Source organism: Neoarius graeffei, chromosome 3, assembly GCF_027579695.1.
Source record: "Neoarius graeffei isolate fNeoGra1 chromosome 3, fNeoGra1.pri, whole genome shotgun sequence".
Classification (NCBI taxonomy): Eukaryota; Metazoa; Chordata; class Actinopteri; order Siluriformes; family Ariidae; genus Neoarius; species Neoarius graeffei.
In genome coordinates, this window is record NC_083571.1 from 80,785,089 (window position 1) to 80,808,904 (window position 23,816).

Here is a 23,816-nt window from a genome sequence, read left to right on the forward strand (position 1 = left end):
TACCTCAACATCAATGTCCTTGACCTGTGGTGTCCCCCAGGGGTCGATCCTTGGACCATTACTAATCAACCTTTATATGCTCCCACTTGGACAAATTATCAAGAACAACTCAATTTTGTATCACTGCTATGCAGATGACACCCAAATTTATTTTGCTCTATCACCTAATGATTATGCCCCCCTTGAATGTCTCTACCAGTGTATCGATCAAATCAACAACTGGATGTCACAAAATTTTCTTCAGCTGAACACAGATAAAACAGAAGTAATTCTATTTGGGAAAAAAGATGATAGACTCAGGATTACCACTATTCTTGACACAAAGGGGATTAAAACAAACGATATGGTTAAAAATCTTGGTGTTTTCATTGACAGCGAGCTAAACTTTGACAGTCACATGAAAGCAATCACTAAATCGGCATTTTATCACCTAAAAAACATTTCCAAACTAAGAGGACTTATGTCAAAAAATGATCTGGAAAAACTTGTACATGCCTTCATCTCTAGTAGGGTTGATTACTGCAATGGCCTTTTCACAGGCCTGCCAAAAAAGACCATCAAACGACTTCAGGTGATTCAAAATGCAGCGGCTAGGGTTCTCACACGAACAAAAAGAACAGAGCACATTACTCCAATTCTAAGGTCCCTTCACTGGCTTCCAGTAAGCTACAGAATTGACTTTAAAGCATTGCTGCTGGTGTACAAATCTCTAAATGGTACAGGGCCCAATTACCTCTCTGATATGTTGCAGCGGCCTAACCCGATCAGATCTACCAGATCGCAACAGCAAAATTTACTGTTAAAACCTGTTGTTAAAACAAAGTGTGGTGAAGCAGCTTTTAGCTACTATGCAGTACAGCTATGGAACCAACTGCCAGAGGACATCAAAAATGCTGGCAGCTTCAAATCTAGACTAAAGACCAAGCTGTTTTCAGATGCTTTCTGCTAACTGATAAATATCATCATCTTTACATGTTTTAAACTTTACTTAACTTTTACAGTCTTTGCATGTTTTAAACTTTACTTAACTTTTATTCTATTTTATTCTGCTGTTTTTTTTACTGAACTTTTACTTCATTTTATTATTTTATTTCTACTATTGTTTAATTCTTATTATTTTTTCTCTCTTCTTCCCCCTTTATTTTATGTAATTTTATTTTCTATTGTTTACTGTTTTGCTTTTACCTCTGTAAAGCACATTGAACTGCCACTGTGTATGAAATGCGCTATATAAATAAACTTGCCTTGCCCCATTTTCCTGCAGTTCTGTGTGTCAGCCCTGTGATGACCTGGCGACTTGTCCAGGGTGTCCCCCACCTCTCACCCGCAGTCAGCTGGGATAGGCTCCAGCTTGCCTGCGACCCTGTAGAACAGGATAAAGCGGCTACAGATAGGGAGGAACCTCATATGGGTGTAATGGTCAGGTGTCCACATAATTTTGGCCCTATTATAGCGAATTGTCCTATTTCCGAATAGCAAAGCCGTCTAGCACGACTAATGAGTGTTGTTTCTTGTCTTTTGCTTTCAACAAAGGGTTTTGCTCATACAAACGACGTGATAAAGAAAAGTCTGGAACATTAACGTGTCGTTTTGTTCAACTTGTTACTCTTGTGGTTCATAACAAACTAGCTACAGCCGAGGCACTTTACAACACACACACACACTAGCGTGCCTGCTCGTTTAGCGCATGCGCAGCACTCTCAACTTTTCGCGCGAAATTTCCCTGCAAAAAGGGGCAGGCAGAGCGGCGGAGGCGCGCGCTGCATTTTGATTGGACGCCTGACTCAGAAATCGGAATATTAAAATAATAGACGGTGCGTTGACCAATCAGAGCGCAGAGCGGTGTAGCGTCAGAGCTCTATTTGGCGCGAAAAAGCCCAGAGGAAAAGTGCAGAACGGAAGACTTCCTCGCTCGTGTAGTGTTTCTGGTTAAAGGATATTATTATTAATAATAATACAGATTGTATAAAATGGCTGCCGAAGCTGTGGATGATCATGAGATGAGGGAAGCTCAGAGGGAGTACCTTGATTTTCTGGATGATGATGTAAGTACTGGTTACCTCTCTTGGAGCAAGTCTCCCTGCTGGAGCTGTTAGCAAACATGGTGAATGATAGACTACTGTTTCGCCATGCTTTGTCTGTTGTCAGACTTGGATTAGATTTACTTTATTCATCCCACATCGGGGAAATTCACGTGTTACAGTAGCAAGAAAATGTCAAACAGATAACAAATAAAACTGAAATAAAAATTAGACAAACGAAGGATTAAATACAGAGGGCTATTTGCATTATCTACTGTGAAAAAGTATAGAAAAATTGCCTTATTGAGAGGATCGGAAAAATTGGACATTACAGGTAGACTCTATATATATATATATATATATATATATATATATATATATATATATATATATACACACACACACACACACATACATAAATTTTATCTATAAAGTATGCATAAAAATAGTTTAGGGCCTATATTATTGCACATAATAATTGCATTGATGAGAGATGGCAGAGGTAGTAGTGGTGAAGTAGTGCAAATTAAAACTTGAAGTTTTATTTTATATTCAGTTGACTAAAGATATGAAAATGTGCCTAGATTAGGGTGCATCAGTTGCCCCCTAAAAATGAAAAGTTCCTCCGATCATGATGCATTTTTGTTTTTATGTTCTTTTTGGTAAGAAAACACACTGGGTGAAATATTTTGACAAAATTCAAAAGTTTAATGGTGGCACCAGGAGCTCAAAGTTATGGAAAAAGCTGCTATTTTATGACTTTTATGACAAAATTTCGATCACTTTTCATGAAACATTATGGCACCTTATAGAGTATACCAGATATCTTAGATACACATTTTTAGTGCATATTCTAAATATATTATCAAGTACAGTTTGAGTTTTAGCTGTTCACTGAATCATTGTTCAACTACTTTTAAACAATACAAATGTATTATGAATCACATTAATGCTTCTCAATCCCTTGCAAAGGTTCTTAACATGATCTCTGGGTCACAAGAAATCAATAAATGGAGTCCAACATTGTGATTCAAACCTTACGCGAAAACATAAAATAAGCGTTTTTTTGGCAAAAAATGAACCTCATGGTGCCACCATTAGACTTTTGAATATCTCTCATCTCATCTCATTATCTCTAGCTGCTTTATCCTGTTCTACAGGGTCGCAGGCAAGCTGGAGCCTATCCCAGCTGACTACGGGCGAAAGGCGGGGTACACCCTGGACAAGTCGCCAGGTCATCACAGGGCTGACACATAGACACAGACAACCATTCACACTCACATTCACACCTACGCTCAATTTAGAGTCACCAGTTAACCTAACCTGCATGTCTTTGGACTGCGGGGGAAACCGGAGCACCCGGAGGAAACCCACGCGGACACGGGGAGAACATGCAAACTCCACACAGAAAGGCCCTCGCCAGCCCCGGGGCTCGAACCCAGGACCTTCTTGCTGTGAGGCGACAGCGCTAACCACTACACCACCGTGCCGCCCCACTTTTGAATATGGTCAAAAAATTTTACAGGATGTCTTTATTGGTGAAAAGGAACACCCAAACAAAAATGCATCAGATTTTATGAAAGTGAGGGCAACTGATAAACCCTAGCCTAGATGTAATATTATTTCTGCACATGCACACTCAGCCCAGACCTGCTCACCCGCCCTGTTTACTGCATACGCTAGTGCATCATGTGTTTTTGTTTTTATCATGTTTTACAGCAGGATCAGGGGATCTATCAGAGTAAAGTGCGGGATATGATCAGTGAGAATAAATCCCGCCTCGTGGTCAACATCAACGACCTGCGACGCCGCAACGAAGCACGTGCTGCTAAGTAGGTTTATAAACCTTTCCCTCCCTCCCTTTCTTTCTCTTTTCAGCACACAAGCCACATTATCCCTCTCATCTCTCATTATCTCATCTCGTTATCTCTAGCCGCTTTATCCTGTTCTACAGGGTCGTGGGCAAGCTGGAGCCTATCCCAGCTGACTACGGGCAAAAGGCGGGGTACACCCTGGACAAGTCGCCAGGTCATCACAGGGCTGACACATAGACACAGACAACCATTCACACTCACATTCACACCTACGGTCAATTTAGAGTCACCAGTTGACCTAACCTGCATGTCTTTGGACTGGGGAAGAAACCCACACAGACACGTGAACAACATGCAAACTCCACACAGAAAGGCCCTCGCCGTCCACGGGGCTCGAACCCAGGACCTTCTTGCTGTGAGACGACAGCGCTAACCATTACACCACCGTGCCGCCCTCACAGTGGTCAATATCTCTCAAAACATTTTTATTTATCGCACCATCGGTTTAATACATATTTTATCAACTTATGGCCTACTTATTTATATCCCACATCAATGCACATATTGGTAACTTATTAAGCCTACATTTCACCATCAATCTACACTGTAATTTGTCAAACTTGTTCACAATATACACCACCAATTCACATATTAGCAATAGTTATTTACATCTCATCAATCTACGCTATTACTTGTTTACATCTCACACCATCAATTCACATATTAACAATAGTTCTTTACATCTCACACCTGTCCATGGGAATAGCCAACAGACATCCCAACCTGGCTGCAGAAACTCATTTCACGTCTGCAAAAATAGCCTACTACACGGGACTGATGCTCACACACTCCCTCGCTCTCACCGTCACTCACTCGCACTGCCTCTGCCACTTGTTCTGATGGCTTCTCCCACTCGCAAGTGAAATTTGCGAGTGGGAGATGGGGGGAGTGAGGGAGAGAGAGTGTGATCAGTCCCGTGTAGTATTTTTGCAGACGTATACCTTAACAGATGACCTCTATCTCTCTCATCATCAAATCATTTCGTCTTTAAAATGATAGCTTCTTTAGCGCGAATGAAAAAAAGACTTACGGGAAATGTTACAGTATATCACTCATGAGCGTGCAAGGGCCACTATCTATCTGTCTGTCTATCTGTCTGTCTATCTAACATGTAATACCCCACAGCAACCTCATAACTTTGGCTGACCAAAGCAGCATTGGATTGGGAGTGGAGCGCGCGAGCCAATGGAAAAGTCCAGGCTGCCAGTTCTCACTATCACTTAATTTTCTGATATTTACCTAAAAGCTAAAAACACAGAAAACAGCTATAACTTAGTAAATGAAGATAAAATATAACAGAACTACAGACAAAAAGATCTGAACTTCAGCAAATGGAGGCGTAAATTTTTCGACTAGCATCCTGTCTGTCAGTGTTAGCTAACATTACTTATGTCATCTGCTGCACTAATATATTTTGCCTGAGAAAGTTTCTCAACTAAAGACAAGTCAGAGTCCTGACCTTAATCCAATGGAAGTGTTGTGGAAGGACCTGAAGCGAGCAGTTCATGTGAGGAAACCCACCAACATCCCAGAGTTGAAGCTGTTCTGTACGGAGGAATGGGCTAAAATTCCTCCAAGCCGGTGTGCAGAACTGATCAACAGTTACCGGAGACGTTTAGTTGCAGTTATTGCTGCACAAGGGGGTCACACCAGATACTGAAAGCAAAGGTTCACATACTTTTGCCGCTCACAGATATGTAATATTGGATCATTTTCCTCAATAAATAAATGACCAAGTATAATATTTTTGTCTCATTTGTTCAACTGGATTCTCTTTATCTACTTTTAGGACTTGTGTGGAAATCTGATGATATTTTAGGTCATATTTATTTATGCAGAAATATAGAAAATTCTAAAGGGTTCACAAACTTTTAAGCACCTGTGTATAATGTTTATATAAATGAATAAATGTTTTTTAGGCCGCAGTGTAGACTTGTCTTTGCCCATGTTTACATTAGACCGTATCAGCGGATCATCAGATTAACGTTTTTAAAACGATTAGTGTGCACACAGCAACGGCAATACACGATTAGCGTGCACACAGCAACGCCAATACACGGATACGCTCGGCTCCGCAGGCATCCTGCGCTCCAAATCACTCCGCCCTGAACAGCGAGTGCCCTCTGGAGGGTGCGCACTCCGGCCCTGCGCAGCTCACAGAGCGCGCGAGTGAAGTGAACAAGCTGTGATTCGGGACTGAGCCGCTGTGTGTGAGATCCCAGCGCATATCACTTACCACTTGCAAGTGGAAGGATGGCAAGCCTAAAGACAATCATAAGTACACAATGGGCAGTATTTGCATCAGTATTTGCAGTATTTTCATACTTTTATACTCTTTAATGAAAGGTGATACAAGGCGGAAGTCCGCGCCGTTTTTCAGCAGTCGCGTCACATGACCAACGCCAGCGAATCAGGAAGGTGGATGTCACAGTGACGTTGTCCAATGAGACGCCAGCTAGAGCTCAGCACAGCGTATCCGCATATTCTGAATGTTTACACAGCACCGGAGCTGACACGATCTGGATTGAATACGTGGACGCTGGTGGATTCCCGTTTCCCGGCGTTTCCAGGCGTTTTAATGTAAATGGACAGTGCATCCACGAAGAAAACGAGACAGATACAGTCTAATATAAACGTAGCCTTTAACCAAGAGTTCATTAGCATGCTTGCCCCCCACCCCCACCCCACCCCACCCCATACGATGCAGGTGTGAGGGTGGAGTCTTGTAACTCCATACCTGTCCTTTTAGTTTCACTGTACTGACTGAATAATTATGCTTTAAACTAAAGAAGCTGAGAGTTTATGGGGTTTATAACAGTCCTCTGTTTACAGACTGTTGAACAATGCTTTCGAGGAGCTCCTGGCGTTCCAGCGTGCTCTGAAGGATTTGGTTGCCTCGGTTGATGCTACCTACGCCAAGCAGTTCGAGGAGTTTTTCATTGGATTGGAGGGCAGCTTTGGGAGCAAACATGTCACACCTCGTACCCTCACCTCCCGCCTGCTGGGCTGTATGGTGTGCGTAGAGGGCATTGTTACCAAATGTACGTCACAGCTTGTTAAATTACAATACTGAAACCATATCAGCTTAAGTAAATTTATGCATAATAAGGTTAAACATGTTATAACACTGCAATACAGAAAAGAAATTGTTCTTTGTATTCTAGGCTCTCTTGTGCGCCCCAAGGTAGTACGAAGTGTACATTATTGTCCGGCCACCAAGAAGACTTTGGAGCGTAAATATACAGACATGACCTCACTGGATGCCTTCCCTTCTAGTTCCATCTACCCGACGAAGGTATTCCTCATTTGTATACATGGCTTGTGCTATCGAATTTAGATCTGCAGAAAAAGAGAACCTGTATTGCGTCTACTCCACATATAAACACTTTGGTTTTCTTTCCAGGATGAGGAGAACAACCCGCTGGAAACTGAGTTTGGTCTGTCCATCTATAAAGACCATCAGACTATCACAGTGCAGGAGATGCCCGAGAAGGCTCCGGCTGGTCAGCTGCCCCGTTCGGTGGACATCATCCTCGACAACGACTTGGTGGACGCTGCCAAGCCAGGAGACCGTGTGCAGATCATTGGCACCTACCGCTGCCTGCCAGGCAAGAAGGGAGGCTTCACCTCTGGCACCTTCAGGTACAACATACACTTTTTCAATATTTGTTCGATTTGGAACATGACCCCAATATTTTATTGACACACTGGATGGAGTATTGGCTGGTCCAGTAGTCATCACTGATTTTCTTCTTCTTCTTATTATTATTATTAGTAGAATTGATATGTAGCTACTGGGTGTCTAGTCAGTAGTCCCTAGTCTCGGCGCATGCTCAGTTTTTCCTTTGTTGCTCCCACATTTAGGACAATTATGATCGCTTGCCAAGTGAAGCAGATGAGCAAAGAGGTCACCCAGTACTTCTCTGCTAACGACGTGGTGAAGATCAAGAACTTCAGCAAGTCTCGCACGAAGGTGAGGATGTGGACGTTGCACTCTTTCCCACTGATATATCCTTGGGTGGGGCACGTCCTGATATATTTAAAGGAGAACTGAAGTCATTTTTAAACTTGCTTTATTTCTTAATTAACGTGTTATTCAATTACGTTTTCGGTTTTAGTAACCTTATATCGTGACTCGTATTGGCAACTAATTGCAATTAAATGTTATACTTTATCGGTCTATTCGGTTTTTAGCCATGTTGAATTTAGTTCGTTTGGTTCACGGCAGGCGTCGCTTATCCGCGCGATCTTCATGAGACTTGTGCGAGACTTCGAAACATGAAGTGTCAGCCAGGTGTCAGTGCCGCCATTTTGAAAACTTTTCCAAACGAAATATTGCACAAAAATGAGTTTAAATGACGATTGCTGCCTACTTTTTTCAAACTTCCCCGATTGCTATCAAAACAATCAAAACTTCTGGCTTGATTACGCCAGCATTCGAAAGAGGGCGCGCGCGTCTTTTGACAACATTGGCAGATGTTGGTCACTTTGATTTCCGCTGTACGTTTTACTTCCGTCCTACGATGTCTCGCACAGGTCTCAACGAAGCTTGTTTACAGCTGTTGCTTTGACATATGGACTGATATATTACATAGCGTATTTCAAACACTCATAACTTGCTATAGCAGTGACAAAAAAGCTATCAAATATGCATTCTAATATTTAATAAAATGAGAGAATTTTGATGATAAAAAAATTTGCCTTCGGTTCTCCTTTAATGTCCCTAAACCACACTTTTTGCCTTGTACAAAGCAACAATCATTATGTTGGTTGATTGACCATGTGTTTTCGAACCATAGCTGATCCAAAAGGCCATAAATTGATGGAAAATCAATAAGATCAGCCGATTTTCACGGAATCTGCCAAGACTGATCCAGAAGACCCCAAAGGGGTGTGTGACGTCACATGTGTAACAAGGATCCAGATATCAATTTCGTTCCCGCGCAGCAGTGGTTAAACTAGTCTTGATGTGGAATCACATTTTGGAGAGAATTCTGATAGTGATTGGGATTCTTATATGCCGGATGAAGGGGCAGATGATTATCAAGGATATTCCGGAGTAAATGGTTATCTTTTCGAGTCCCCAAAACGAGAAACATATCAGTTCACGACAGTCCCATTCACTGCTGATCGTGCACCACCAGCCAGAGAGAACTGGAAATACAGATTTGGTTTGTGGATTTTTATTCTAAGCTGGCTGCTGCAGAGTATAGGGAAAATATTTACATGTACCTCAATAAATGCAGAAATATAATCTTTAAAACATACACTTATTCAGTGTAATTATTGAAAGAAAATGTGAAGTTGGCTATAATAGGGGAATTGATGAACTGTCCTACATGTCTCATCTCATCTCATTATCTCTAGCCGCTTTATCCTGTTCTACAGGGTCGCAGGCAAGCTGGAGCCTATCCCAGCTGACTACGGGCGAAAGGCGGGGTACACCCTGGACAAGTCGCCAGGTCATCACAGGGCTGACACATAGACACAGACAACCATTCACACTCACATTCACACCTACGCTCAATTTAGAGTCACCAGTTAACCTAACCTGCATGTCTTTGGACTGTGGGGGAAACCGGAGCACCCGGAGGAAACCCACGCGGACACGGGGAGAACATGCAAACTCCACACAGAAAGGCCCTCGCCGGCCCCGGGGCTCGAACCCAGGACCTTCTTGCTGTGAGGCGACAGCGCTAACCACTACACCACCATGCCGCCCTAATAAATATCATATTTATAATTTTATAATAGATAGAAATATGCAAATATTAGTGTCCATCATTTTGTGCCTTGACTCTAATACCAATGTAAATATATTCTAATCAATCTGGATCATTAGCTAGTGGTTATTAACTGATAATAAAAAAGATGCATATTTACACAGGCTGTCATCAGCTTGTCCACAACTCTCCCCTTCTTGACAGGGGGTGTAAGTTGTCCTGGGCTGGTGGTCTCATATCGTTTGGCACTGGGATTAGACACTGCACGTTTGCGCAGCTTTCTGATTTACCGTTTTCTTCTCATACTTCCTATGTTTCATGGACTGTAACGGCATTTGCTTATTTAGTAATTTTAATACAGAATTTACTCTGATGAAATTATTCAGACACTCTCCAACACCCCCCCCCCCCCCCAAAAAAAAAAAAAAATCGGATCTGCACGATTCAGCCGTGAAAAAGTCGGCATCTGTGCCTTTAGTTTGTGTGGAGAGATATGATCTGCAATAACATGCATTGTTGGCTACAGACCGAAACATACTTTCAGAATGCACTGGCCAAGGCAGGACTAAACTCGATGTGCCTTCTAATCTCATCTCATCTCGTTATCTCTAGCCGCTTTATCCTGTTCTACAGGGTCGCAGGCAAGCTGGAGCCTATCCCAGCTGACTACGGGCGAAAGGCGGGGTACACCCTGGACAAGTCGCCAGGTCATCACAGGGCTGACACATAGACACAGACAACCATTCACACTCACATTCACACCTACGGTCAATTTAGAGTCACCAGTTAACCTAACCTGCATGTCTTTGGACTGTGGGGGAAACCGGAGCACCCGGAGGAAACCCACGCGGACACGGGGAGAACATGCAAACTCCGCACAGAAAGGCCCTCGCCGGCCATGGGGCTCGAACCCGGACCTTCTTGCTGTGAGGCGACAGCGCTAACCACTACACCATCGTGCCGCCCGTGCCTTCTAATAATAATTTAAAAAAAAAACAATAGTAATTTGTAAGCTAAAAAGCCTGTGTCTACACTTTTTTCTTTTGCCGAGTGGCAGCTGTGTTCAACTGGGGCAGGAGGGCGGGACATGACTGAATGGGTGTTTCTGATTTGTCAGCTGTCGTCCTTACACCGCATGGCATGCCCCAAGCGTTTACAACACAGAATTCCAGGTTCTCCGCTCCAAAATCGGCAGCTTCAAAACGATTGATTTTTTTTTTTTTTAAACTGACAACCAAAAAAAATTAACCGGTTGACATTGATTCGGTCAACCACCGGTCAAACGGTCATCGCTTAACATCCCTAATTGAGACAACGGGTAGAAAGGCTCGGTAATGCGTACATGTGTATCGTAATACTTCGCGATGCAAATGCATCAGCACAGTTCTTAAATAGGCAAACACAGTTCCTTAATTGAGCTTAGGTGCTCCATGTTCTCGGCGTACGTGCTTATTCCACTCGGCGCGCCTTCAGGTGCACGTGCCACAGCGTGCAGGACTGACACTCCATCACTGATGAAGCTGGCAAATCTCGAAATGAATCTAAACTGGAATGATATGGCGATCTGCCTGCTGTGTAAACAGTTTTCAAAATGGCGGTGCTGACACTTCACTTTTGAAGTCTCGCACAAGTCTCGTGAAGATCGCGCGGATAAGCGATGCCTGCTGTGGACCATACGAACTACATTCAACATGGCTAAAAACCGAAAAGGCCGATAAGTGTAATATAATATGCCAATACTAGTCATGATCTAAGGTTAATAAAACCGAAAATGTAATTGAATAACACGTAAATTAAGAAATAAAGCAAGTTTAAAAATGACTTCAGTTCCCCTTTATTGTCTTTTTTTTTTTTGCCAGTAGGTGGCATAGGCATGATGTTTTCATATTGTCTGTGTGTCCATCTGAGATTCTTGTGAGCATAGTGTCCCAAGACTGAGTATTTGAATGTTTGTAGGATTTATATGGACGTTTCAGTCTAACCAGCAGATGAACTGATTACATTTTGGAATCGATTCAAACAGAGTCGATATCACTTGTCTGAATTTTTTTTTTTTTTTCTTCATTAGCTTCCTTCCTGATGTTACATAATGTAACACATTCATGTTCAGGAACTCACTGCCCGTTTCCTGTCTGTCTTGTCATAGTGTTTTGCTCGTTATAGATATTTCATGTGCAGTGCATATGACCAATAAATAAGGCAGATGTTAGAAATAATAAAGATTTAAGAATACTCAATTTAATAGAGTCCTCTACACACAACTCTCAGCTCTGTCTCTGCATTCATGTCACTGCCAAATTGGAAGCAAGACGTGTTGGAATGGAATTGAGAAATAAGAAATATACTTGGGCAGGAATCATAATACCTGGGCACAGCACAAAACTATCAAAGGTTTAGGAAACACTGTTGTTTTTGGACTGGTGAGGCAGTGATGGTTATGATTAGTGGTGTAAGAATACACTCTGACCATGATTTGATTTGTTTCACGATGCTGACTTCACTATTTCTGCCGAAAAGACTTTTTAAAATTTATTTATTTATTATTTTTTAAATTTCAAATCAATGTGCATTTTAGGGCGGCACGGTGGTGTAGTGGTTAGCGCTGTCGCCTCACAGCAAGAAGGTCCTGGGTTCGAGCCCCGGGGCCGGCGAGGGCCTTTCTGTGCGGAGTTTGCATGTTCTCCCCGTGTCCGCGTGGGTTTCCTCCGGGTGCTCCGGTTTCCCCCACAGTCCAAAGACATGCAGGTTAGGTTAACTGGTGACTCTAAATTGAGCGTAGGTGTGAATGTGAGTGTGAATGGTTGTCTGTGTCTATGTGTCAGCCCTGTGATGACCTGGCGACTTGTCCAGGGTGTACCCCGCCTTTCGCCCATAGTCAGCTGGGATAGGCTCCAGCTTGCCTGCGACCCTGTAGAAGGATAAAGCGGCTAGAGATAATGAGATGAGATGAATGTGCATTTTTGTCTGTATAAAACTAAATAAACCAAAGAAGATGAATATTGTAAACAAGGTGTACTACACATTCGTCATATCTCATCTCATCTCATTATCTCTAGCCGCTTTATCCTTCTACAGGGTCGCAGGCAAGCTGGAGCCTATCCCAGCTGACTACGGGCGAAAGGCGGGGTACACCCTGGACAAGTCGCCAGGTCATCACAGGGCTGACACATAGACACAGACAACCATTCACACTCACACCTACGGTCAATGTAGAGTCACCAGTTAACCTAACCTGCATGTCTTTGGACTGTGGGGGAAACCGGAGCACCCGGAGGAAACCCACGCGGACACAGGGAGAACATGCAAACTCCGCACAGAAAGGCCCTCGCCGGCCCCGGGGCTCGAACCCAGGACCTTCTTGCTGTGAGGCGACAGCGCTAACCACTACACCACCGTGCCGCCACATTCGTCATATCTTAAAAATAAATACATAAATGTATAAATTCTCCCCACATTTTGATTGAATAAACAAAATGTCTGATTGACTGAAATATAATGTCAGCTGTCCATCGTTAGCGATAATGACTGCTTCATTAGAATGCGCAGAAATGCAGATGGGCTGCAAGGCCCACACCAGAGTGACAAAGCCATGCGCAGTCGCGGCACGATTGGCCTGGCCGAGCTGCCATGGAATGCCTAGCCTCATGAGCTCTTGCATACTATTCTCCTCTTCTAACAAAATGCTTTGCACACTAAAGTAAGACAAACAATGTCATGCCCCCATCGTGTTGTCTTTCTGGACCTCCAGACCTGATGCCAAGCGGTGCACAAAAGTACCACAGACCTGACGGATATGGAAGTTGCTCTGCAGTGTCGACTGACTTGCCGAGTGATGCTATCTGTTGGCTATTTGAGTGGCTCTTCCGCATGCCATCTGGTGGTGTGCCATTGACCCTGTTGGGTTCATCTGCCACATTGCACCTAAAAGCACCCTGCTGTCAACACCTTATTGGTGATGTACTACTTAACCCATAGCTGGAACCCAGGCAGGCGCTACCACTCTGGGTCAGAGCAGACCTGGGAGCAATGGTGATTAAGGGGTAACTCCACTTTCCTCAATACTCAAGTCCTCCCACACTTGAGACTCCCCACCAGTTGCAGTTTAAAGTCATACCCAGGACTAAAATATAATAAATATATACATTATACAAAAATATATGATCAGTAAAATATAATGACTGAAATATAATGAGCTCTGTAGCGAAAATAGAGCTCCAAAGTCGGCTAAACTGCCCGTTTTCCATGGCCTTTGGTGTTGTTTGAAAGCTACTGAAGAGCTCTTTTTCACTGTTATGATGTGGTTGTGTAAATGTATGCACATCACCATTATTTTTTTTTGATAGATAGATTGATAGATAAATTGATTAATGTATCGAGTGAGTTACTGTGGTTCTGTGTGTCATGCAAATACTAATTTCAGTTGTACTAAAGTAAGTATATCAAGAACCGATAATATAGGCTCTATACAAACTCATACATTTATGGCCTTCCCTCATGTTTTTGTACAGAATGTGTTTGACCAGTTGGCCCGCTCTTTGGCTCCCAGTATCCACGGTCATGAGTACATCAAGAAGGCGATCCTGTGTATGCTGCTGGGTGGAGTAGAGAAGGTTCTAGAAAATGGATCACGCATCCGTGGAGACATCAATGTCCTCCTCATAGGTTTGTATTATGTTTTGGTTATGTGGTTTGTTTATAAACCTGAGAAATTAAGCTGCAGCTTGGAAGAACTTACTGTAGATAGCATTAAATGAAGTTTGTACATGCAATTTGATCCTAGCCAGAAAAATCGCACTCTAGTCTTGAATTCTTTAATTAGGCTTGGAACGACTGCAAATTGGCAGTGTGACGGGAAAAAAAAAATATGGTTCTGTTTCCTTTGCCAGGCGATCCGTCTGTGGCAAAGTCACAGCTGCTGCGTTATGTGCTGCATACAGCCCCTCGTGCCATTCCCACCACAGGCCGTGGCTCATCAGGTGTTGGTCTCACTGCAGCAGTCACCACCGACCAGGAGACAGGTACTGAAGTGTGAACATTAACTGAAACTGTTGACCTGTATCTGCATGATTTTATGCATTGTGCTGCTGCCAGATGATTGGCTGATTGATTAATCGCATGAATGTACAGGTGTTCCTATTAATGTTTGAATACTCTATGGGCTCTTCATTTAAAAAAAAAAAAAAAAAAAGCGTATCTAACAGACCTGTGTATCTGCATTATATGGCCAAAAGTATGTGGATGCCTGACCATCACACTCATGTGCTTGTTGAACTTCCCATTCCTGATTTATTCTCCCCTTTTTTATTATTTGTTATAATAACTTCCACTCTCCTGCGAAGGCTTTCCACTAGGTTTTGGGGCATTGCTGTGGGGATTCGTTCATTCAGCCACAAGCGCATTAGTAAGATAATGTACTGATGTTTGGTGAAATGGTCTGGGGTGCAGTCGGTGTTCCAGTTAACCCCAAAAGAGTTCAGTGGGGTTCTTTACAGGAGACTTGAGTTCTTCTACTCCAGTGTTGGCAAACCATGTCTTCATGGCGCTCACTTTGTGCACAGAGGCATTGTTATACTGGAACAGGTTTGGGCTTCTGAGTTCCATTGAAGAGAAAGACATCTTATACAGTTGTGTGCTTCAAACAGAAGGCCCACACATAGGTGTGATGTTCAGGTGTCCACAAACCTTTTTTGTCCATATAGTCTAGCAACATGATGTGGAAAGCAAAACCTCATATTCTCTTCTCAGGATTTGAAGAAGGTAGTGTTGTTTCTTGTATCTGTCCAAATTTTGAGTACCAGTGAAAAGTTTGGGCACACCTTCTAATTCAGTGTTTTTTCTTTATTTTTATTCATTAAAAGACACTTCATGTCTTAAAGTAATGATGGATGTCGTTTCTCTTTCCTTAGTTCAGCGGTTCTTGACGTAATATGGATTACTACAGTTAGGGAACAGGGCTATTTACTGTATTTTTATTATTTACTATTTGATCTCAAACACATTAAGAAGGCAAGAAATTGCACTAGAGCGACAGTTACAATTATCGACACCTTAACGATCTTTTGGCCATTGCAAAAGTAGAAAAGACTTTCAATCCATAAATTGTGCATGAATAATTACTCAAACTTCCACTGGAAAAAAACCCCCCAGTTGATTCCCGATTACTTAGCGTATCAGATCACGTGACGCTGTTGATTAATTAACCAATAATAACTGTTGTAACTGAAACTCACCTTTGTAAGATTTTTTTTTTTTTACTGGCAAATCTGAAAAGGTGTCGATAATTATGGACTGTCGATAATTGTAGCCGCTGCTCTAATTAACTTTTGATGAGACAGCTGTTAATTGAAAAGTATTTTAGGTGACTACCTCATGAAGCTGGTTAAGATAATGCCAATAGTGTGCAAAGCGTCATCAAGGTAAACGCTGGCTACTCTGAAGAATCGAAAATATGAAACACTTTTTTTGCTTTTTACACTTTTTTTTTTTTGGTTTACCACATAATTCTATTTTTTTTTTTGCGGTCGAAGTCCTGCGCTCTGATTGGCTGGCGAGCGGGTCTGTATCCTACGGTACAGACCCCAGTTACAGACCCCGGGTACAGACCTCTGGCGACTCGCTCGTTCACAACAACAACAAACATAGTAGCATTTTTTTTGTCAACGTTTATCTTTTTTTCCTAGACGCCTCCCTGGGGAGGTGTTCCAGGCATGTCCCCCCTGGAGGAGGCCCCGGGGAAGACCCAGGACATGCTGGAGAGACTATGTCTCTCGGCTGGCCTGGGAACACCTCGGTGTTCTTCCCGAGGAGCTGGCCGAGGTGTCTGGGGAAAGGGAAGTTTGGGCTTCCATGCTCAGACTGCTGCCTCCGCGACCCGGCCCCAGATAAGTGGAAGAAGACGATGAACGAGACGAGCATTTATCTTTTTTTTTTTTTTTTTTTTTTTTTTTTTAATAAGATTTATTTGTAAGATTATCAAAAATCTTATAAATTTTTGCCAGCATTTCTCAGGAGAATAGCATTAATTTTACAGCATGGATAGCGATAACGACAGTGTTCACAGTGAAAGCGAGTTTTACTACCCTGAGGAAGAAATTAAAGAAAACATTTCAGGAGAAAGCTAAAACCTGTAATTTGCTAACACCGAGCAAAAACATGGCTGAATCCTGAATGACTCCTATTTGTATAAATAGGGGACCAGGCTTTCGTCTAAACGGGGGAACAGGGGCGCTGCGCCCTCTTACTCTCGGCATGCGCCCCCTTACCGACTCCGTGAAAACATCCCAGCAACACTATGTGACCGTGTGTCTGATCATCAAATACGTTATAATTGCTCCAAAAATATTCCAATCATAGTAGATACACCGCCAGACGGTGCAAAAACAATCCGAATTGGCGTTTTCCAGACTGAGGCGCCATGTTGTTTAGTTGTTTACTTGTCGCGGCTGCTCTCGCGAGATTTGACATGGGTTACATACAAGGTCAGCTGACTTGTAGAGCGAGATTTCTCGAGACTGAATGACCTTTCACCCACCGGCGCGGGAGCTTTTGACAGAAGTAGTTCGCGAGTTGTTTTTGTTGACACTTGGGCATTTAAAGATGTCGTCCCGCGGCATGAAACGGAAGAAAGCCAAAGACTGTCCGGGGCAGAAGAAGATTACTTCTTTCTTTTTCAATGTTGACAGACAATTTGTTACAATTTCCCTCTCAGATAGCCTCAGAATGTCCCACTGGAGCATTTTTCAAAGGCTTTGCACGGCGGGGGGACAACTGGCACCCCCCCCCCCCCCCCCCCCCCGCTTCGCTCCCTCGCCATGGTGAGCGCCCTCATATACTAAATTTTTCTAGAAAAAACCCTGGGGGACTACATAGGTGGCAAAATGTAGTTTTTTTTCCTGACATGGAAGTGCACTTGTATACCGAGGAGAAAGCAATTTGCATTACAGCCGTGAATGAGGATTCAAAATAGCATTAATTTTACAGCATGGATAGCAATAACGACAGTCTTCACAGTGAAAGCGAGTTTTACTACCCTGAGGAAGACAAAATAAAAAATTTCAGGAGAAAGCTAAAACCTGTAATTTGCTAATGCCAAGCAAAAACATGGCTGAATCCTGAATGACTCCTATTTGTATAAATAGGGAACTACATAGGTGGCAAAATGTAGTTTTTTTTTTTTCCCCCTCCTGCCATGGAAGTGCACTTGTATAATGAGGAGAAAGCAATTTGCATTACAGCCGTGAATGAGGATTCAAAATGGCGGCCCGACTCGGCTAGGTTTTCCCTTTCGGGCGCTCTCGTTTTCTGTTAGAATTTGGTAAAGAAAAAAATATATATTTACCAGCTTAAGGTCGGTCCATATGGTGAAATACCGTGACGTCGGCCTTGAGTCCTTTCAAGACCTCGGAATGAATAGGTGTGTCCAAACTTTTGACTGGGACTGTATGCACAAATATAGTGAGAGAATCCAAACTCTCTTCACAGAATAAGATGATTAGATTAATTTTATAAAGGAAAAGGTTGGGCATGAACTTTAAGTTAATTTAAAGTAACATTTTTGTGTTCTTGATTTTTGTCCCAAGGGTATGCAAACTTTTGCACCTAATTGTGAAATTTAGATGAAATTTAGGATAGTCCTCGTTTCAGTTTTTTTTTTTTTTTAATTTATTATTATTATTAAGGATTATCTGTGAGATTGGTCCTGTTCATATGCAGTGATGTTATTAGTGTAAAACAGTGTTATATTAATGGTAACGCAATAGAAATCTAAGTGTGTGTTGTGTGAATGCTTTGTTTTGTAGGTGAGCGGCGGCTGGAGGCTGGTGCCATGGTGCTGGCTGATCGAGGCGTGGTCTGCATTGATGAATTTGACAAAATGTCAGACATGGACCGCACTGCGATCCACGAAGTCATGGAGCAGGGGCGTGTCACTATCGCCAAGGCGGGCATTCATGCTCGTCTGAATGCCCGCTGCAGCGTCCTCGCAGCAGCCAACCCTGTCTATGGCCGGGTGAGTCCTTTTATAAAAATGATGGGTATGCTCAACCACTCATGTATGCAAAACTACAATTTGCTACAGTATATGGATCATCTAGTCTAGCTGTAAATCCACAACAGTTAGTGTATCTTGCTGTCCCTCTGCAGTATGACCAGTATAAGACCCCCATGGAGAACATTGGGCTGCAGGACTCTCTTCTGTCTCGTTTCGATTTGCTTTTCATCATGTTGGATCAGATGGACCCCGAGCAGGATCGTGAGATCTCTGATCATGTCCTCCGCATGCACCGCTACCGTAATCCTCGCGAGCAAGAAGGAGCAGGTACTCGTGCGTCGATTTAGCTGTTGAGTTGAGAACTTGGGTTGAAACTAATAGAGGTGTGACGATTAGTCAATCCCTGATCTATCGATCCATTTCAATCCGGGATTCAAAAATCAAATAAAATTTAGTGAATCACTACCTAATTTCATCCTGATAACCCTCGATGCATAACAAATTTCGACAAACGGCATAATTTTGATATTAGAAATTTGATTCGGTATCCGGAGCTGTACGTGGGCGCAGCCATGTTTGTTGTTGCTATAGCAATCTCGCGAGATCACTCATTGCTTTGTGAACTACGTGGCAGACGACTCGGAATTCCTGAAGCCACCGGCTTTTGAAAGCCCAGTTTGGTGGCATTTCTTACAATCTCGGTACCTTCTGTATTTTCTGGACAATGAATGTTGTGTCTCAAGAGGTGGCATTCATTTTAACACAAGTGATTGTATTTTTGTGTTTTAAAAGATTGAGACCAAAGTTATGAAGTTTTCATTGCTTTTTTGTTTCTTAGTGTTTCACAGTTTGAAAATTTAATGCGCCAAAAAAATGACTGAACTGTGATGCGTTCATAGTTACATGCAAAGTCAATGGAGTGACTGGAGTCTGAATAAAGACGACAAAGGCAACACGACTCGTTTGTTTTTTATTGCTCTACATTTCTAGGCTGACAGTTAACAGAATATTGACAATGATTTGCATCAGTTCTAAAATGGAGGACAAAAAAAATGTGAATTGTGATTCGAATCGAATTGAATTGGACGGTCAAAGTCATGAATCGAATTGTGAAAAAACTGAATCGTCACACCTCTAGAAACTAATGTCAGTTTTGCAAAACTCCGCCTTAAATTGCGGCCCAGGTTTAGCTGTGTACTCAGCCAGGAATTCTACCTCTGCTGAGTCAAGCACCATGACATTTGTCGGGACTTGCACATGTTTGTCAGACGTCTGCAAGTCTAATTTTGAGTTAAGACAAAAATACACAGCAAGGCTTGTATAATTACACCACCAACCCTGCTCCCTTTTACTGTGTTCCAGCAATGGCTCTGGGTGGTACAGTGGATGTGTTGGCCACTGATGACCCTGATATAGCACAGGAGGAAGAAGAGGAGCTACAGGTGTATGAGAAACACAACCATCTTCTCCATGGCAACCGGAAACAAAGGTAAACACTTGGGGGGGGGAACCCAACATTGAGACCTGTTTAAGAAGTTGACTAAATTTGCATAGTGTTTAAATGTTAATGACATAATGTGTTTTATTATATTAATATACACCCATCAGTCATAACGTTATGACCACTGAGAGGTGAAGTGAATAGCATTGATTATTTCATTACAATAGCACCTGTCAAGGGGTGGGATATATTAGGCAGCAAGAGAAAAGTCAGTACTCGAAGTTGATGTGTCGGAAACAGGAAAAATGGGCAAGTGTAAAGATCTACTTAAGCGTAAGCTACTACAGCACAAACTGCTGAAAAAGTTAACATGGGCACCTTTCTGTTTTAACCAGCATTAACTTTTTCAGCAGTTTGTGCCACGGTAGCTCTTCTGTGGGATTGGACCATAGCCATCGTGCACCATGAGAATCAATGAGCCTTTGACACCCATGACCCTGTCGCCAGTTCACCGGTTGTCCTTCCTTGGATCACTTTTGTTCGGTACTAACCACTGCATACCGGGAACACCCCACAAGATGTGCCATTTTGGAGATGCTCAGACCCAGTCATCTAGCCATCACAATTTGGCCCTTGTCAAAGTCGCTCAGATCCTTACGCTTGCTCATTTTTCCTGCTTCCAACACATCAACTTCAAGATCTGACTGTTCTCTTGCTGCCTAATATATCCCACCCCTTGACAGGTGCCATTGTAATGAGATAGTGTTATTCACGTCACCTCTCAGTGGTCATAATGTTATGGCTGATCGGTGTATTTTTACTGCTTCCTGTGTTCTGTCCCACACAAGCTGATCAAGAGTGAGTTACTCACTGTGCATGAAAACATAATTGTTGATAATGATGGCCCAAAAAAGAAGAGGTGGGATAAATATAGCTCTTATTTTATTTTTAAAGGGAACGAGTGGTGAGCAAAGAGTTCATGAGGAAGTACATCCATGTTGCCAAGGTGATCTCTCCAGTATTGACCCAAGAAGCAGCCAATCACATTGCAGAGGAGTACACACGTCTGCGCAACCAGGAACAACTAGGCTCGGACATTGCTCGGGTAAGGAAAGCACACACACAAGACCTTCCAATTGAAATTTTCAGCCAATTAATTGTTTTTTTAAGGACACCAGAACAAGCTATGTGCCTGACAGTGACACTGTCTCCACTGTATATTTGGACTTGGAGCTTATTAAGCGACACTTTCTTCCTCCTCCAGACCTCCCCGGTGACAGTCAGGACTCTGGAGACTCTGATCCGTCTGGCCACGGCCCACGCCAAGGGCCGCATGAGCAAATCTGTGGAGCTCGAGGACACGGAGATGGCTGTGGAGCTTGTTCAGTTCGCCTACTTTAAAAAGGTTAATGCGTCTTCCTTACACACACACACACACGCGCGCGCGCACCACTAACCTGTAATAATTAGCGATACTGATATACCATTTCGAAGGTGTTCTATTTCTATAACCATTACAGGTTTGGGATGAACCTGAATCATGATTTCTGATGAAAAGCTTCGACTTAAGAATTACTGAGATAAAAACCAATATGGCTAATGAGTCATTGCACCACACATTCATATTCCTACATAACAGTCATTCCTGCTGATCCTGTAGGTTCTGGAGAAGGAGAAGAAGCGAGCCAGACATGGAGAGCGTGATGTAACCTCTGAGGATGAGGAAGACGAGGAGGAAGATCAGGGCACCCCCAGACAACAAAGGAAGAGGTCTGAACCCTTAAACTCACATTTAATTTCATCCTTTCAGACCAAGCAGGTGTTTACTCTCGGTTTGAACCATGGTTTTGAATGTGCTTTCTGTCCTCTAGGAGGTGCCGTTCGACTGAGCGCAGGCAGTCACAGAGCAGCGAACCTTATGACCCGTATGACTTCACCACCGAGGCAGACATACCTCAGAGTGAGCAGAGTTGCACCATTACATAATCTCATTATCGTAGTTGTATTAACAGTGACCTGACCACATCTGGTGACATTTCGTTAAAAGAAATGAATTATCTCATCTCATTATCTCTAGCCGCTTTATCCTTCTACAGGGTCGCAGGCAAGCTGGAGCCTATCCCAGCTGACTACGGGCGAAAGGCGGGGTACACCCTGGACAAGTCGCCAGGTCATCACAGGGCTGACACATAGACACAGACAACCATTCACACTCACATTCACACCTACGCTCAATTTAGAGTCACCAGTTAACCTAACCTGCATGTCTTTGGACTGTGGGGGAAACCGGAGCACCCGGAGGAAACCCACGCGGACACGGGGAGAACATGCAAACTCCACACAGAAAGGCCCTCGCCGGCCCCGGGGCTCGAACCCAGGACCTTCTTGCTGTGAGGCGACAGCGCTAACCACTACACCACCGTGCCGCCAGAAATGAATTAAAAATGCTCATTTATTTACATTATTTTTCTTGTGTTCAGTTCGATCTCCAGCTCCTGCAAGGCCCAGCGAGGAGTCCGTGGAGACACCTGAGCAAAACGGCCATGCAGAGCTATCAGCGGATAGGTCAGTGCAAAGCACAATGAAGAACACTTGAGTTGTAGCAGCTTTCTTTATTCAAATATGAATAAATGATGAGTAAATAGCAAATTACCTCCACGAAGGTACATGTGGGTCATTTACAAAGGGAATGTATGTTTCTGTAGACTTCAGTAGGCAGGTAACAATAGAACACAGGATCTTAAACATTAATATTAGGATTTTCTTCTTGTCTTCAAGTCCAAAATATTAGAAAATTGTAATTGTATTTGAACAGTGAAATCTATTTAACAGTCCCAGTAGCTGCAGATTGTTCTCAAGTTGAACAGTTTTTGTCCGATGGTTTTATTTACATTTTTCAGCAAATGTTCTTTATAGAGAAAACAGATTTTACCTCTTTTACCAATAGAAATACATTCTTGTGGCATAGAATCTGACACGTCTGCGTGTGTGTTGCAGGTTGAAGGAGTTCAAATCCGTGTTGCTGGAGGTCTTCCGTGCCACACATGCTCAGTCAGTGGGCATGAACACTCTGATGGGAGACATCAACAAGAACCGATCCACTCCGTTCGAGCAGGCCGAGGTCCGAGCCGCACTCGCACGTATGCAGGACGACAACCAGGTCATGGTAGCTGATGACATCATCTTCCTCATCTAATGAGGAAAAAAGCTCAGAATGGAAAGAGAGAAGACAGGAAGTGATAACACTGCAGTGAACTTTATTGCAGACATGTATTTGGACATGCAAGGATTCCCCCCCCCCTTGGTAATTTACATGCACATGTTTGCATGTATCCTTTTATTTCTTTTAAATGGTAGCCTATTGTGTGCTGTTTCTATGATTTTGCATTGTTTTCCTTTTTTTTTTCTTCTTCCTGTAACTGTATGTGTATTTCATTTAGGTGACAGCTTTTTAAAAAAGAAAATTTGTTTTATTCTTGTTAAGAAACTGGTGACGTGTGTGTTGCTCAAAAGAAGGTTATGTTTCAGTTCAATGAAAAAAAATAATTAAAATCCCTGATTTTAGGATTGATTGTTTTGTTTCCTGCCAAGTTTCTATTCACTTTTAATGTAGGTAAACATGTTTTAACAGGACTCATCTCACATGTTGGACAGCAATTCAGTAACCTAGATTTAAAAATGTGAGTGTGAATGGTTGTCTGTGTCTATGTGTCAGCCCTGTGATGACCTGGCGACTTGTCCAGGGTGTACCCCGCCTTTCACCCGTAG

At 42.8% G+C, this 23,816-nt stretch overlaps 1 protein-coding gene across 1 annotated transcript; it reads left to right on the forward strand.

The window, feature by feature from the left end:
* The first annotated feature begins 1,852 nt into the window (after window positions 1-1,852).
* On the forward strand, window positions 1,853-23,612 carry mcm3 (minichromosome maintenance complex component 3). Its single transcript, XM_060917451.1, has 17 exons — window positions 1,853-2,045; window positions 3,741-3,853; window positions 6,728-6,936; window positions 7,060-7,190; window positions 7,299-7,537; window positions 7,760-7,868; window positions 14,127-14,280; window positions 14,505-14,636; window positions 18,417-18,625; window positions 18,760-18,934; window positions 19,970-20,096; window positions 21,003-21,153; window positions 21,313-21,453; window positions 21,709-21,818; window positions 21,920-22,008; window positions 22,529-22,613; window positions 23,046-23,612. Exons 1-17 carry the CDS (start codon window positions 1,971-1,973, stop codon window positions 23,242-23,244), a joined length of 2,448 nt encoding a protein of 815 aa, XP_060773434.1. The 5' UTR covers window positions 1,853-1,970; the 3' UTR covers window positions 23,245-23,612.
* The last annotated feature ends 204 nt before the right edge of the window (window positions 23,613-23,816 follow it).

Coding starts and splice junctions, on each gene's coding strand:
- mcm3 (XM_060917451.1), top strand. CDS start 1,971: ATGGCTGCCGAAGCTGTGGATGATCATGAGATGAGGGAAGCTCAGAGG. Junction 18,626..18,759: donor CCAACCCTGTCTATGGCCGG/GTGAGTCCTTTT, acceptor GTCCCTCTGCAG/TATGACCAGTATAAGACCCC. Junction 18,935..19,969: donor TCGCGAGCAAGAAGGAGCAG/GTACTCGTGCGT, acceptor ACTGTGTTCCAG/CAATGGCTCTGGGTGGTACA.